Source organism: Bicyclus anynana, chromosome Z (assembly GCF_947172395.1).
Source record: "Bicyclus anynana chromosome Z, ilBicAnyn1.1, whole genome shotgun sequence".
In the NCBI taxonomy this organism is placed as follows: Eukaryota; Metazoa; Arthropoda; class Insecta; order Lepidoptera; family Nymphalidae; genus Bicyclus; species Bicyclus anynana.
The window spans coordinates 18,015,141-18,030,365 of record NC_069110.1 but is presented as its reverse complement, the minus strand read 5'-3'; the positions used below and the strand labels follow the sequence as shown (position 1 = coordinate 18,030,365).

The 15,225-nt window shown below is 40.5% G+C and overlaps 1 protein-coding gene across 1 annotated transcript in view; it reads right to left on the bottom strand.

Annotated features, from left to right (window-relative positions):
* Nucleotides 1–4,227: 4,227 nt before the first annotated feature.
* The window catches only part of LOC112045729 (uncharacterized), a 77,782-nt gene continuing 66,784 nt past the window's right edge, over nucleotides 4,228–15,225 (bottom strand). The window contains exon 5 of the mRNA XM_052890839.1: nucleotides 4,228–4,400. Within this exon, the coding sequence (XP_052746799.1) occupies nucleotides 4,377–4,400 (24 nt within the window). The 3' untranslated portion in view covers nucleotides 4,228–4,376. The remainder of the gene's footprint in view (nucleotides 4,401–15,225) is intronic.

Here is a 15,225-nt window from a genome sequence, read left to right as displayed (position 1 = left end):
TAGCTGACGCCGCGCGGTTTCACCCGCGTGGTTCCTGTTCCCGTAGGAGTACGGGGATAATATATAGCCTATAGCCTTCCACAATAAATGGGCTATCTAACACTGAAAGAATTTTTCAAATCGGACCAGTAATTCCTGAGATTAGCGCGTTCAATCAAACAAACAAACAAACTCTTCAGATTTATAATATTAGTATAGATATATAGATAGATTATAGTATAGACTGTTAATACAGAATACACAAGCATTGCGCGCTTAGGATCACGCGTTAATTAGAGGAACCCTAAAACGAAAATCTAAGTCGCCGGGCGTTTCCGGGTCAGGCAACGTCGCGAGCCGGGCGAACTCACTAATTTATTGCGCACCCAGCTAATAAATTCAGAAGTGGGATTACTGCGGCGCAAACCGAAGCTTTATAATTTGGTATAAATCTCGTCTGTTTTGTATAACTTGTAGTCATATAATGTAGGATTCGTTGTGAGCGAGGAACGCGCGGCGCCGCTGCCGATCAGGCATTTTCTCAACTGGCTTTTTTATTAATAAACTAGCGGACGCCCGCGCCTTTTCCGCGTGGATTTCAGTTTTTCACAAATCCCGCGGGAACCATGGATTTTTCCGGGATAAAAAGTTGCCTACGTGTTAATCCAGAGTAATATCTATTTCCATTCGAAATTTCAGCTTTAGTAGCTGCAGCGTAAAAGAGAAACATACTTACACACTTTCACACTTACACACAAACTTTCGCTTTCAGAATATTAGTGTGATACCAGATCTCCAACGGTTTTAACCGCATAGTTGCCATATTTTCAGTAAAGAAGAAGTGTGTAAGAGTAAAAGAGTCCCATTTTCTAGCACGATCTACCGCTAGACGGATTTCATTATTTAAAAGAAACCGACGCCCGCAACTTCGTTAGCGTGAGATTCAGTTTTTCACAAATACCGCGGGAACCATGGATTTCATCCGGGACAAAATGTAGCCGATATGTTGCTCAATAACATCCTCTAAGCCGAGGTCTGAGTCTCACATGAGACGCCCTAAGAGAGTCGTTCCGTCCTCTGTCTTTCTTTCAGCCTTCGGGTCTCATCAGACGATGCTTCTGCGCTCGCCCAATCCCCCGGTGTCGCCGTACTGGTCCCGTATGGAGCCATCGGCACTTACTCGGACATGAACAAAAACATATATCTAATGCCTATACATAATTTTACCTTTTTCTTTTCGCCGGAGCAGGTTAAGTGGCCATAAAGCAGCTCGACTTCCGGCGCGGAATTGTAAATGGTCGCGGGTCATTTTATTTTGGGGTTTGTTAAAGAGCAATGTTGTGTTCGAGGTCGGCGCAAACGATGCCGCGTTTTAGACTATTTGGTTTTTAACTCGTTTTGTATTAAGGTCCGTTTATATCTACAGACATTTAGCGTGCCAGACACTTGCCGTGGCAGACAAAATAATATTCTTCTATACAGTGTTTATTAACGTATTTATATCTACAGTCTGTAAACGTCTGCGCGGCCGCGTTACGATAGATATAAATACGTTAATAAACAATGTATAGAAGAATACTATTTTGTCTGCCATGGCACGTGTCTGGCACGCCAAATGTCTGTTGATATAAACGGACGGACTTTAAGTGTGAGCCTAAGCCTAGCTACCTGCTGGGCAGTGCGAATAGACGGTGTCTGTGAGTGTCTGCCACGCTACTTGTCTGTGACGCACTGTGTCTGTAGATATAAATGGACCTTTATAAGACTGCGGTGGCCTGACATCAGTGGCGTGCACTTCATACATGCAATAATGCACTGCCTATCCTGGAGACGTATTTTTTTATTCTCTACTAGTTGACTGCCTGACACACTTTATGCTTCGACTGTAGGTAAGTTCGGTAGCCAATTATTAGGATCGTAGTGGCTTTAGCAGCACCACGGGCAGGATGTTGCCATTATCATTCTTAGACTGATCACATAAGGACCTGCCTAGACGTTATTTTTCTGTCAAAGTATATGATATCGATGTTTCAGAGTTGTAATCGTGTTTGTCGGTTAAAGCTCTGTAAAAATACCTTTTTGTGTAGTTGAATGGTGTGAAAAACGTATCTAACTTTGACAATTTTAAACCGATTTAGCTGAAATTTGGAATAGAAATAGATTTTACTCTGGATTAACACATAGGTTACTTTTCATTCCGGAAAAATTCATGGGTCCCGTGGGATTTGTGAATTTTACGCGGACGAAATCGCGGGCATCCGCTAGTGTAAGATATACAGAGTGCTCGGGAATTTTACCCACAACTTCAAGGGGTTGACTAATCCACTTATTGAAGCCGAACTATTTTTTTTAAACTAAAAAGAAATAATACGTGTGAAGTTTGCCATTCCGTATTCGTCCAGCATGGTGGACTATCCCCTATCATTCTGAGAGAACACTTGCACTCTGTTCAACAGTGAGCCAGTCATAAATATGGGTGGTTAATGATGACGATGATGAATAATTGAACTACGAGCTTGGCATGGGAGCTGGTTTTGTCCAGTATAAAACTTCATACATACTTCTCTCCACCATACAAGCGCGTCCCACTCCGGAACGGATGCTTCACGAAGACACTAATCACACAGTATAATGCCCAGCTTAGCTCGTCTCCTTTTAATCACATCCGAAATCCACTTCGACACGGATATCAATTAGCTGTCAAACTACATACATAGTGCAAGAGCCGTTGGACACAAGTATCAGAACACTACACCTAACAATATGTTAACTTGCCTCAACGAAATACACAACACAACATATATTGTCGACTAATAACGGCGTAGTTGTCACAATCCTATCTTTTTCGCCCCAACGCAACGAACGAGAGAGAGCAATATGTCTCTACTGCTATTCATCGACTTCATTCAAATTTTTTTTAAAAGAATATTTTTTAAATATGACCCAATCCCCTCCAAGTAGTCGTGATAGACTGTATTAGGAGTGGGTACGACAATAGATCAACGGGGCGGGGATCGAACCACCACCCCTCAGTGATGAGTCCGACCGCTCATACCCTTGAGCTATTGAGGCTTCTAAATTCGAGGCTTTCTCTCGTCTCCCGATATGTCGTGGTGCGTATCTAATGCCTCCTGTAAATTCAATCAATGGCGGCGCAACCGGATATACCGCTATCTCTTTCATTGTATTGGTAAAAAAGAGATGGGACTGGGACAACTCCCACGCCATTGGACGAAACTTACACTATATTTCTGTTCCATGGTCGCATGTTAGCAACTTAGTAAACCTAGTAGTAGTCAACGACGTAAACTACACAAAACATATTGTTGATAAATAGTGGTGTAATTGTCCCAGTCCCAACTCTTTCACCCCAACTTGCAATGTATGTATGTTTGTTCGGGTAAAACAATTTTTCTCATCTCTATACATATATCGTGGTGCGTATTTTAAGCCTCCTGTAGTCCGCAAGAGATTATATTTTATTATGCACCAAAAGATTAGCGAGTAACATAGGCTATGTCCTACGAGAAAATGCGGGGCATACTCTAGCAGTAAAATAAATAAATAGATTCAGATAAATAAATAAAGTTATGTGTTAACCGGCCGGTCGGTACGCGTCCAAGCGCCGTGGGCTCTTGGCGCGGGCGGAGACAACCGCTAATTATCGAGATGCATGGCCGCGGATCTTAATTGACGGACACGCGAACGCAATCAGTGCGACGAGCGTACGACTGGAGTACTAGCACCGGGCTATAACACTTACGGCGATGTTACACAAAGCTATAACACGAATGTATGTAACATACAACATACTGAGTAAGCATCGTCATTAGCATATTTACCGGCAAAGACGAGGTTCTGACGTCACCAGGTCGTGACGAATGATGATGACGAAACCGTTGTGCTGGGAGGTCCATGCAAGAGGCCTATGTCCAGCAATGGACGTCCATCTGCTGATAATGTTGATCTTGATGGACTTTTTGGCAATTTCCGCGATAGCTAGATCTTGACACGGAAAAGGACCTTCGAAAGATCAAATAATATTTTAATAAAAAAATTCAATGGCTGTTTATATGTTTGTTGCTGTTTCAAGTAGAAACTACTGAACCAATTTGAAATAGGCATAGATTATACAATGACTTAACTCATAGGCTAAGTATATCCCAGAAACATTCATGGTACCCGCGGGCTTTGCAAAAACCTAAATTTCACGCGGACTAAAAATTATACTTTGTTAGAGATAAGTTATACTTACACCCTGAAGAGAGGCGACGAGGTGCCGACGACGGGACATGGAAAAAAAGTTCATTTTTCAATAGTCTGTTGGAGACTACACACCGAAGCCACCAAGCGGCTTCAGCCTGTAGTCTCGATCGACCTTTGGCTGCTGCGTCAGATCAGTGACATACCGTGAAAGGATCCTGAAACAAACAGAATTTACTGTTAGTTTTATAGTTCGATTTGGCTTGATTAAACCAGCATAATTGTGTAGAGTTATCAAAATTATGGCCGCTTTTACCACCATATGATAAGTGTCTGATAGGCTGTTCACAAGTTTTGTTATTGTCTAGATCAAGGTTTCTCAATGTGGGGTACGGGGTTAGGGGTTCACCATTCGACGGCAGAGGGTTCGCAACAAGATTTACGTAACTGATACCAACTCAGAATTAAGGTTAAAATTGTCCAAAATTACTTCTAACATTGAATCCATTTGCGACAAGAAACAAGCACACCCATCACATTAATATTACCTTTTATTAAAATAAAAACGTTATTTTCTTCAACAGTCAAATTTATTTATTAGTTTGAGAAACCGAGGTCTAGATGACAATATTTTATTCCAAGATTTTATTTTACGACTTCGTTCACATTTTTAATGTACATACTCATGCTAATTCACAGCTTTCTAGTAGTAATAGTCTCTGCGCTAAACCGCGGACGGACGGACGGACAGACAGACGGACATGACTGTGGACTATGCAACCCTTAAAATTACAGAAGTGAAATGCAGAGAATTCATTATTTCGTGGTGAAACCGACCGTGACCGTAAATCTAGTAGTTTAACGGCGAACTGCAGTTACTATCTATAAAAATATTTGGATAATATACCGTGATAGCTCAGTGGATATGAACTGCGCCTCCGATTTTGGAGGGCGTGGGTTCGAATCCGGTCCGGGGCTTACACCTCCAACTTTTCAGTTGTGTGCATTTTAAGAAATTAAATATCAAATGTCTCAAACGTTTAAGGAAAACATCTTCAGGAAACCTCAATACCAGAGATTTTTTTTAATAATTGTTTGCGTGTATGAAGTCTATCAATCCGCATTGGGCCAGTGTGGTGGTGAACTATGGGCCTAACCCCTAACATTTTAAGAAGAGACTCGAGCTCAGCAATGAGCCGAATATGGGTTGAGAATGATGATACCGTAGCATATGTTATGGACTGCACCTGTTACGAACCCATATAACAAAGTGCATAATAAACAACAAAACAATGCATGGTAGATGATGAATACGAGGGGGTTTTTCATTTCAATTTCCTCTAAATATTGGTTTACATTTGTCACATTTTAATTTTGAAGTATCGGCTACCACGTATCTACATACGTAATGAGCGCATCTCAGTGAAAGAGACATTAGAATAAAACCAAAAGGAAATCCTGACCGATTAATCTCAATCATACAAACAGAAATAATTACTCACGGGCGTCATTGCGGTGACGAGAGCGCGAGTGGCGATATACTGTCGCACTAGTGTAGGAGCGGACTGCCTAAACTACTATTGACAATGTTATTTAATCCGTCTAATCAATACTTCCATAGATACGAGATATAGTTCTTTGACATTATAGTAGGTTTTACTTATCAACCAGTCGTATAATTTTCTTTTAAATTGTGCCATAGGTAACGCTTTAATATCTTTCGGAATGCGGTTAAATATTTTGATACACATCCCAGGACAGTTCTTTAAGTATAATTTAGTTCTAGGAGACGAATTCAGCATCAAGATATATGCAAAAGTAGTCTTTCTTAGCTACGCTTTCACGGCTAAACAGGTGAATCGATAAAAAATATTCTTGCATCAATCGAAAGCTACATTATGAGCAAGTACAAGTAACATAAGCTTTATTACATCGTAGTATATCGAGGAACTAATCCGGTGGAACTGCAGAGCGTCTACTAGTATGGGTAAATAATTATTATTACAGAGATCAAGTTCTGCACAACGCTGGCAAAGAATAAGTCAAATCAAATATTTTTTTATTATCATTTGCAGTAATTTGCTGCACTGATAAACTAACTAAAGACTCATTTAACAGACTCGCAGTTTTAACTGAAGACTTTCATCAATTTACTTTAATTTACTCTAATATTATAAAGCTGAAGAGTTTGTTTGGTTAAACGCGCGAATCTCAGGTACTGTTAATATGAATCGATTTTTTTTATTGAATAGAAAATTTATCGAGGGAGGGTGTACGGTGTTCTTACTTAAAGATTGACAACTGCAAGTATGTGGCCTGAGTTGACATGTAACGTGAGCTCTTGGCGTATGCGGATTGAGTGCCGAGCGTTAGGTGTGAATGAGGATTTCTAAAATAAGAGATAATTTATCACTGAAAGCGCTCCCATCGCAAGTGGCGAGTGAGCCGAGCTAGCTGAGAGAGAGACGAGTGAGTCATTTTTGTTTAGCAAATAGAGTCATTCTACTTATGGAGGATCCTTTATTTTTTCAACAGATGTCGCTATATTACCACCGATAACAGACTGCTTCTTCTCTTTATTTCTTAAAAAAAAGAACATATTGGTTATTACAGAACTGTGACTGGCTTGTTCGATGGTAAGTCTGGTTCATGAGGTCCTGAAGTAGGGCTATAGAACTGGATTTTTCAAAGAAACTGTCATTGGCAGCTTGAAGCTAGGAAGTTGGGGTGTTCTTAGAAGAAGAAGTTCTTAATAGCAAATTGGGAAATTGGTAGTGTCACAGCCCCTTACTTCGAAGGACAAGTTGATTAGGATATCAAACCTGTTCTTTAAGTGATATCTGATAATGTTGTAGCAGTATCATCATTTATCCTATTTTATCTACCCACTCTATCTCCTCCTCCCACCACCACTCCTCTTATAGGCTGGCCTCCCTACCTATAAAATACTAGCTCTCTCTAGAGTGATGTGGACACCCACTACGCTATTCCAATGTCAGATGACAGGATTTGAGTAATAATACTCGATTGTAACGAACACTATCAGATGGTAATGATAAAATGTGATAACGATCAGATGGTATAATGGACTGGGAGCGATGGCTTAACGCGCTCTCTAAAGGACCAGGGTATAACACTATCGACTTTTAGACTTCGAGCTGATTTTTTTACTGAGAACTTCTTATAGAAAGAGAAGCTCACACCCGAATCTGGGAACCGGCATTGGAACCTAGGACATGATAATTTAAAGCCACGTGGGTTAACCACTGGACTAACGAGTCAGTATAATAGATTGTCATCCTAACTTAAACCTTAGCGTGGTTATTCTACGCTCCTAATCCTCTTGTCATAATATATAGAAGAGGAAAGTGCCTTATAGCATTATTCATGGGCTTTACTAGGAGGCTTAAAGTCACTCAGCGAGCGATGGAGCGAGATTGCAAGCGTGTTGCAGGAAGCCGCTTGATGCGGGCAGCGCGAGAGCTTGAAGAGCCCGTGTAAGAGGCTTATTCCAGCAGTCTAACATCAACAGCCTGTATTCGTCCACTGCTGAACATAGGCTTTTCCAAAAGCGCGCCTCCACACACGAACCTCCACCTTCCACATCCAGCTACTTCCCACTACCTTGATGTCGTCGGACCATCTAGCTGGAGGGCGTCCTACACTGCGCTTGCTGGTACGCGGTCACCACTCCAGAACACGTGTTCTAGAGTGGACGTCTATCGGCTGATAATGATGATGATAAATGATGATTGCATTAAAGCTGACGCTGTCGATACTGATGAGCGGACAGCGAAGAAGTTGCGACCGTACGCAGACGAGCCAGTCGTAAGTCGCTGCGACTCGCGCGTCAAAGGGTCGTCGTGCCGCAGTCTCATGTGTCGTTTTGTCGCGTGTGGCCGCGGCCCTGTTATTTCGGAGCGCGCAATAAATCGCGCGATGACAGCAATGTCAGCTGCGCCGCCCCGGCACTCGCGGGGACGTCTCATTGCTCACAGCGCGACGCTCAATTTAGTTATTCTATCAACGCCACATTCAATTTGGCCGAGTCGAGCCCCGCTGCTAACTCGCGCGCCGGTTTGTTCGCATTAGCATTGCGAGGGGACGAGGTTGAACTGTATACAGTGTCAACCACCTAAAGGGGTCCACATGTCGCAATGGTTTTCAGCATTAACATAATACCTTATAGATGCCTATCTAAGAGTTTGGCAGGACAGGGCAACCAGGTTACTGAAACAGGGCATGGTAGACGAGTAAGTCTGACTTGGCATTTGTTGTTCTTAGCTGCATATCATCATAATCAGGCTATTTAGCGACCCACATGGCCAGGCCTCCTTCCTTATAAGAGAGGGGATAGCTGCATATGACATCACCGAATGTTTTCAATAGTATTCAACAGTTTTCATTTTGATCCGTAATAGCCTATTCGATATGACCTATGCCATTGATTCGGAGGACCTAGATTCAAATCCGGTCCGCGGCATGTATCTACCAACTTTTCAGTTATGCACATTTTAAGAAATTAAATAGATATCACGTGTCTCAACGGTGACGGAAAAACATTGTGAGGAGGCCAGCGTGGTGGAATCAGCCTAAGCCCTTTCTTTCTGAGAACAGACTCGTGTTCAAAAGTGAGCCTAATAAAATTGTAAATGATGAAGATGATTCATTTGGGAATGTGTGTTCAATTTTTTAGTAAAGGACCACCAAGGTTCACAGGAGTGTCTCTTCACAGGGTTAGCTCTTTCGATATTTTTGACAATTGAGAAATCGATATGTATGAGACACTTACGGCTTTTTCCAATACTTTTTCAATAACCCAAGATTACGGATAGATAGCTATCCTCGATTATCAGTAACAGTCAAATTATCTTTACATAGCCAAACTATCTGTCAGTTATTGAAAAGCAGATAAGAATAGAAAGATAGATTTTCTTAACTTTAGCAAGCGAAATGGTGGATAGATAGGTTAGAAAACGGTTGTTAGACAATTATCCCAATTCTACAGGATCGCAAACCGGACGTCAGACTTAGTGCAGACGATTGGACGTATGCATGACGTTCTGACGCTAGCTTTACATAAATCATCGCTCTTAAACGCCTAATTTACAACCGCATAAAATATTCTTCGGTGCCTTCCTTGATATGCATTCAGAAAGAAATAACATACGAGTTAGTTTAAGAAAAAAAAACATACCGGTCAACTTGAGAACCTCTTCCTTTTCAGTCTATCTTTGACCTCCTATTTGAATCCAGACCGGATTGCATTGTAGTTATTGAGGCGACTATACTACTATCGTTAACAACTGAGTCTTAGGGCCATAAATCATTTCTCTATATCTATCTCGCTTGCACTTATGGGTCTTATGGAGCCGTCTAGTGAAGGGTGTAACAATGAAAGACATATTATCGATAAGTAAAGTTTATTATCGTATCTTGTTCACAAAATTAAAAAAATTAACAATATTTAAAAATGCGGCCATTTCACGTGGTTTGTTGAAATTTAGAGAAGCCACTTTATTCGGATCACTTTTCAATTCATTGAGAAACAGGAATACGTTGTGAATCAGTGTTCGAGCTTGAGGGCTAATATCGCCATGTAATTTCTTCAGATCAACGTTAGAAAATAAAGTATCCATAGTGCGCAACGAGTAACACATGAATGTATTTATTTAATTGCAGTAAACACATTTATAGCAAAAAAAATACGCAATGCAATTACATTAGAAACCGACCAATCAGAATCGATTATTTATTTAAGTGTATTAAATAAATAATCGTCCAAATCATTATTGACTCATCATTAGCACGTGCGCAGGTAGCCGTTTATCGATAATTAGGGTGCGCAGGTAGGCGCGCTGCACATTCCTATCTTTTTTGACTTTTATGACCGGACGACTCAGATGATAACGCGCATACTATAACTATTTATAGTCCAGTATAAAATGTAGTTTTTTATATTTTGTATGGGATATCCTTAGGAATCATTTCTCCAGTCTCCAGACAAGTTAGCTTCGCGAAAAGCTTTCACTAGCGCCTTAAAAGTGCGCTTTCCGGTGCGGGGACGCCATTCCAGCGCCTTGGGATCCCAACGTCCATCGGCTCTTCGAACTATGTGGCCTGCCCATTGCCACTTCAACTTCGCGACTCGCTGAGCTATAACGGTGACTTTGGTTCGTCTGCGGATCTCCTCATTTCTAATTCGATCACGCAGAGAAACCCCAACCATACCTCGCTCCATCGCCCGCTGAGTGACTGTGAGCCTTCTAATAAGACCCATAGTTAGCTAACTAAGTTTTATATTATATAATAATCTATATTGTAAAATAATAACTTTAAATATACTAAATTATTTTTACTGATGTTCTTTGTGTATTAGGTATATCAATGGCTGCATTCCTAATCGTTTTGTCCACATTTTGAGAAATGACAAAACACGAGTCTCTTCAAAGGATTCCATACGTCACATTGAAAATATGACACAACAGCATCTAGTACATGAACTACATGACATTAGCAGAATAGCAGAGGTGGAGCTGAAAAACGTTTCATCTTGTGTAAAAAATTAATAACTGTCCATTTATCTCGCAGAAATTAAAATAAAACGGCTTGATCTTTATGACTGTTTGTGTTATAAAGTAGTGAGATCAAATTTATTTAATCGTCGTCATTAACCCATATTCGGCACACTGCTGAGCTCGAGTCTCAGCCCCTCAGTCCCTCCAATAAAAAAATTCAAAATATCTTCAATGTACAGAATGTACAAAATGTACAGAATTCGTATTTTAAGTTTAGATTTTAGATGGCGCTAGTAGTACTCTATGCCACGGTTACGTTTGTTGTAACTAATCGTCATCAACCCATATTCGGCTCACTGCTGAGCTCGAGTCTCCTCTCAGAATGAGAGGGGTTAGGCCAATAGTCCACCACGCTGGCCCAATGCGGATTGGCAGACTTCACACACGCAGAGAATTAAGATAATTCTCTGGTATGCAGGTTTCCTCACGATGTTTTCCTTCACCGATTGAGACACGTGATATTTAATTTCTTAAAATGCACACAATTGAAAAGTTGTAGGTGCATGTACTGTTGTTACTAATGGTATAAGTAAAATCTCAAATTGCGAATAAATGTATAAAATTCGACCAGTTTAATTATAAGTATAGATATAGATATGGCAAATATTCTTTTATAAAAAAAATTAACAATATATGTACAAAAAGTATACTTTGTGTCCGTCTACCATAACATACGGCTGTATGTCTTCGATTGGGACACAAAGGCCATGTAAGTGTCACACTACACACCTGCTGGTGTAAAGCTATTAACTTTACGAAATGTTTATTATAACATGTAATTAAAGCGATTTATTGCGAACGTTGATGACATAACCTTTTCCTTGGTTCTGTGGTTAGGTTGCTCTATTCTTACGGCCCAGGTTCGAGAACTCGATAAAAAATAGTATTGTTTATTTTTCTAAAATGTTATCATTTTATTTTTCGTATTATTCTCAGGTATAACAGGCGGGGACTGTATATTTTTTTTCATCTTTTACAAGTTAGCCCTTGACTACAATCTCACCTGATGATAAGTGATGACGCAATCTAAGATAGTAGCGGGCTAACTTGTGAGGAGGTGGATGAAAATCCACACTCCTCTCGCTTTCTACACGACATCATACCGGAACGCTAAATCGCTTGGCGGTACATCTTTGTCGGTGGGGTGGTAACTAGTCACGGCCGAAGCCTCTCACCAGCCTGGATCAATTAAGAAAACCTCAATCGGCCCAGCCGGGGATCGAACTCAGAACCTCCGTCATGTAAATCCACCGCGCATACCACTGCGCCACGGAGATCGTCAAAACCTCCGTATATAGCGAAACTCACAAGTAACGTGGTTTTTTAATGGTAAGAGAATTATTAAAACCGGTTCCGTAGATCCAGAGATTACCGCCTACAACACCACACACTGCCTCTTTGTCTATTGTTTGTTTGTTAACTTTGAATAGGCTCCGGAACTACTGAACCGATATGAAAAATTCTTTCACTCTTGGGATGCTAGACTATCCCTGGGTGCTACTATAGTCTGTTATTTTATCCCGGTATTCCTACGGGAACGGGAACCACGCGAGTGAGACCGCGTGGCGTCTGTTTTGACGGCCTCCGTGGCGCATTGGTATGCGCGGTGGATTTACAAGACGGAAGTCCCGGCTGGGCCGATTGAGGTTTTCTTAATTGGTCCAGGTCTGGCTGGTGGGAGGCTTCGGCCGTGGCTAGTTACCACCCTGCCGACAAAGACGTACCGCCAAGCGATTTAGCGTTCCGGTACGATGTCACGTAGAAACCGAAAGGGGTGTGGACTTTCATCCTCCTCCTAACAAGTTAGCCCGCATCCTACTTAGATTACATCATCACTTACTATCAGGTGAGATTGTAGTCAAGGGCTATCTTGTAAAGAATAAATGAAGAAAAAAACTTCCTCCTTTATGGAAGTCGGTTAAAAAAAGGTCATAGTTGCCGGGCCGCCTCTTCGTCTTCGCAGGCAAAGCCGCGGGGCGCAGCGTACCGCGGTGCGACAAGCAAATGCACTTACGTCAGTCACATCTACTTTGCCTCCACTATTTTTTTTTTATTATTTACCACATTTTTTTTATTTCAACATCCGGACGATCGGCTACGAATACCAGTCCCGGCTGGTGAAATTATTGAGTTTTCTTCTTCCCAAGACGTTCTGAGTATCAGTCCTAAGTTAAGAAGTCGGTATTCCACCACCAGTATAAGCCCACCAACATAAAAGAGCAGTTCAGTTAATTTGTTTTGAAATAGGTAATACTGTGAGTACGTATGAGGCGTGATAGCCCTCTGCCTTACGGAGGGCGTAGGTTCGAATCCGGCCCGGAACATGCACCTCTAACTATTCAGTTGTGTGTGTGTCAATTTTATGAAATTAAATATCATGTATCTCAAATGTTGAAGGAAAAGCATCGTGAGGAAACCTGCATACCTGAAAATTTTCTTAATTCTCTAGGTGTGTGAAGTCTGCAAATCCGCATTGGGCCAGCGTAGTGGACTAAGCCTAACCCCTCTCGAAGTGAGAGGAGATCGTGCTCAACAGTGAGCTGATTATGGGTTGTTAATAATGATGAACACTGAGTTATAATAAGAAATACCTGGCGTTTGTTGCGGGCTTCTCCTCTAGACGCATTTGAACCTCTCATTATGATTTTAAATATCTTCATTAGGTACTTTATTAATTTAAGACGTTACCTACTGTACAGCTCGTGCGGATTAACTTGACACTTGGCTCGAATGATGTTTGTACTATGTGTTTGGTAGCCAGAAGTCAAGTAAATGCGTATGAGTTATAAGTAGGACAGTTATTAGACTCACCAACCTGAGAAAACTCAACGTTTTCGCAATTCTCACCTGATTGTCTGGAATCGCTTTAACGATAAGATCACTTTGCTTTTCATGGTATGCAATGAAGTTTTTCTAACAGAATAAGATATGTTTTTTTTAAAGAATTTTAGTTTGACGTTATATAATTATTATAGTGTTGTACACAATTTTTTAATTTTTAACTGACTTCCAAAAAGAAGGAGGTTCTACGTTCGGCTGTATGTATGTGTAATTCCGTCATTTATGGACCGATTTCGATTTTTTTTTATTATTCTACTTTTGATTACTAAATTAACAATCCCACCGATAAACTTAAATACTGAACCTCGTCTCATAGGCATTTTTTCGTTGTAATATTCTGAAGTCACATCCCTACTCACCGATAAAGCCAGTGTTGGACTACCGGTTCGCCGCGCACAAATGCCCGCCAGCTGTTTACTATAATCGATATGTTTTTACCTTTTCAATTTATCGATATCCATTCACGATGCGTACAATTTATTAGTATCAATAATAATATGACTTCTGTTTGTTTTTGTACGCGGACGGGTTTATGGGGGTCGAGTATTGATCGAATATTCAGAATCGATTAAGTATCGTCTTATATGGTCGCTTGGGAGTTTATTAATTGGTTCTATATGTAATTTTATGTTTTCGTTTATGCTCTTGACAACGCGAGCCGTTTTCTGTTTGGCAATTCACAACTTACGTTGATAGTTTTCCAGAGTTGAATCGATCCACACATGTGCCTCAATAGCTCAACGGTAAGAGCGGTCGGACTCATCAACCGAGGGGTGGTGGTTCGATCCCCGCCCCGTTGGTCTATTGTCGTACCCACTCCTAGCACAGTCTTTCCCGACTAGTTAGAGGGGAATGGGAATATTGGTCATATTTAAATGGTATGGCAAATATTTTTTATCAAGAAAAAAGCTCTTAATATTGCCTGCACACGGACATTTTTACTGAGTAGTAGTACTAGTAAGCTCGAAGCGTAGGACGGCAGGCTGTTTTTTAGGCAAATAGTTTTGTTTGTAATCAATCGTGTACAAGCAAGCCGACATAACCCTTCACAGTTTAGTTTTCTTACTAACGTATGTGATTTTAAAGACGTATCACATTGAAAAAAGCATTCAAGCGGCCAATTTGACATAAGTCCACGCTTCAACGGACCCTATCCACTATCCACATGTGCCCCTCGCATTTTTCCAGAACGTACAATCTAATTGATTGTATCAACCCTTTACAAGCATTTGTCGAAATATGTTAATTTTCCGCCTAATACTTACTATTTAAACAAATAGGTATTTTAGGTTATATAACTAAGAAAGATTATTTAAGGAATTCTAAATATTTATTTATTTATTTATTATCATTCAAGCAATACATATTTTACATTATATAATATAAAAATTATACTAGTCACACTTTAATTATATAATGCAAGCTATGGAGCCCAGTTTGGGCGTAGCTTTAGTTGTCGAGTGATAGGAAGATCGTTTTTATTTTATTATTTTTTTTAAAACATACATAAATACAAAAGCTATTGAATCAATTTCCGCCTTCACACAGACAGTTAAAGAAATTGTGAACAATAATAATAATAGGCCTTTTAGTGGCCAAATCATTAAGGCAAACTATTGTGTTT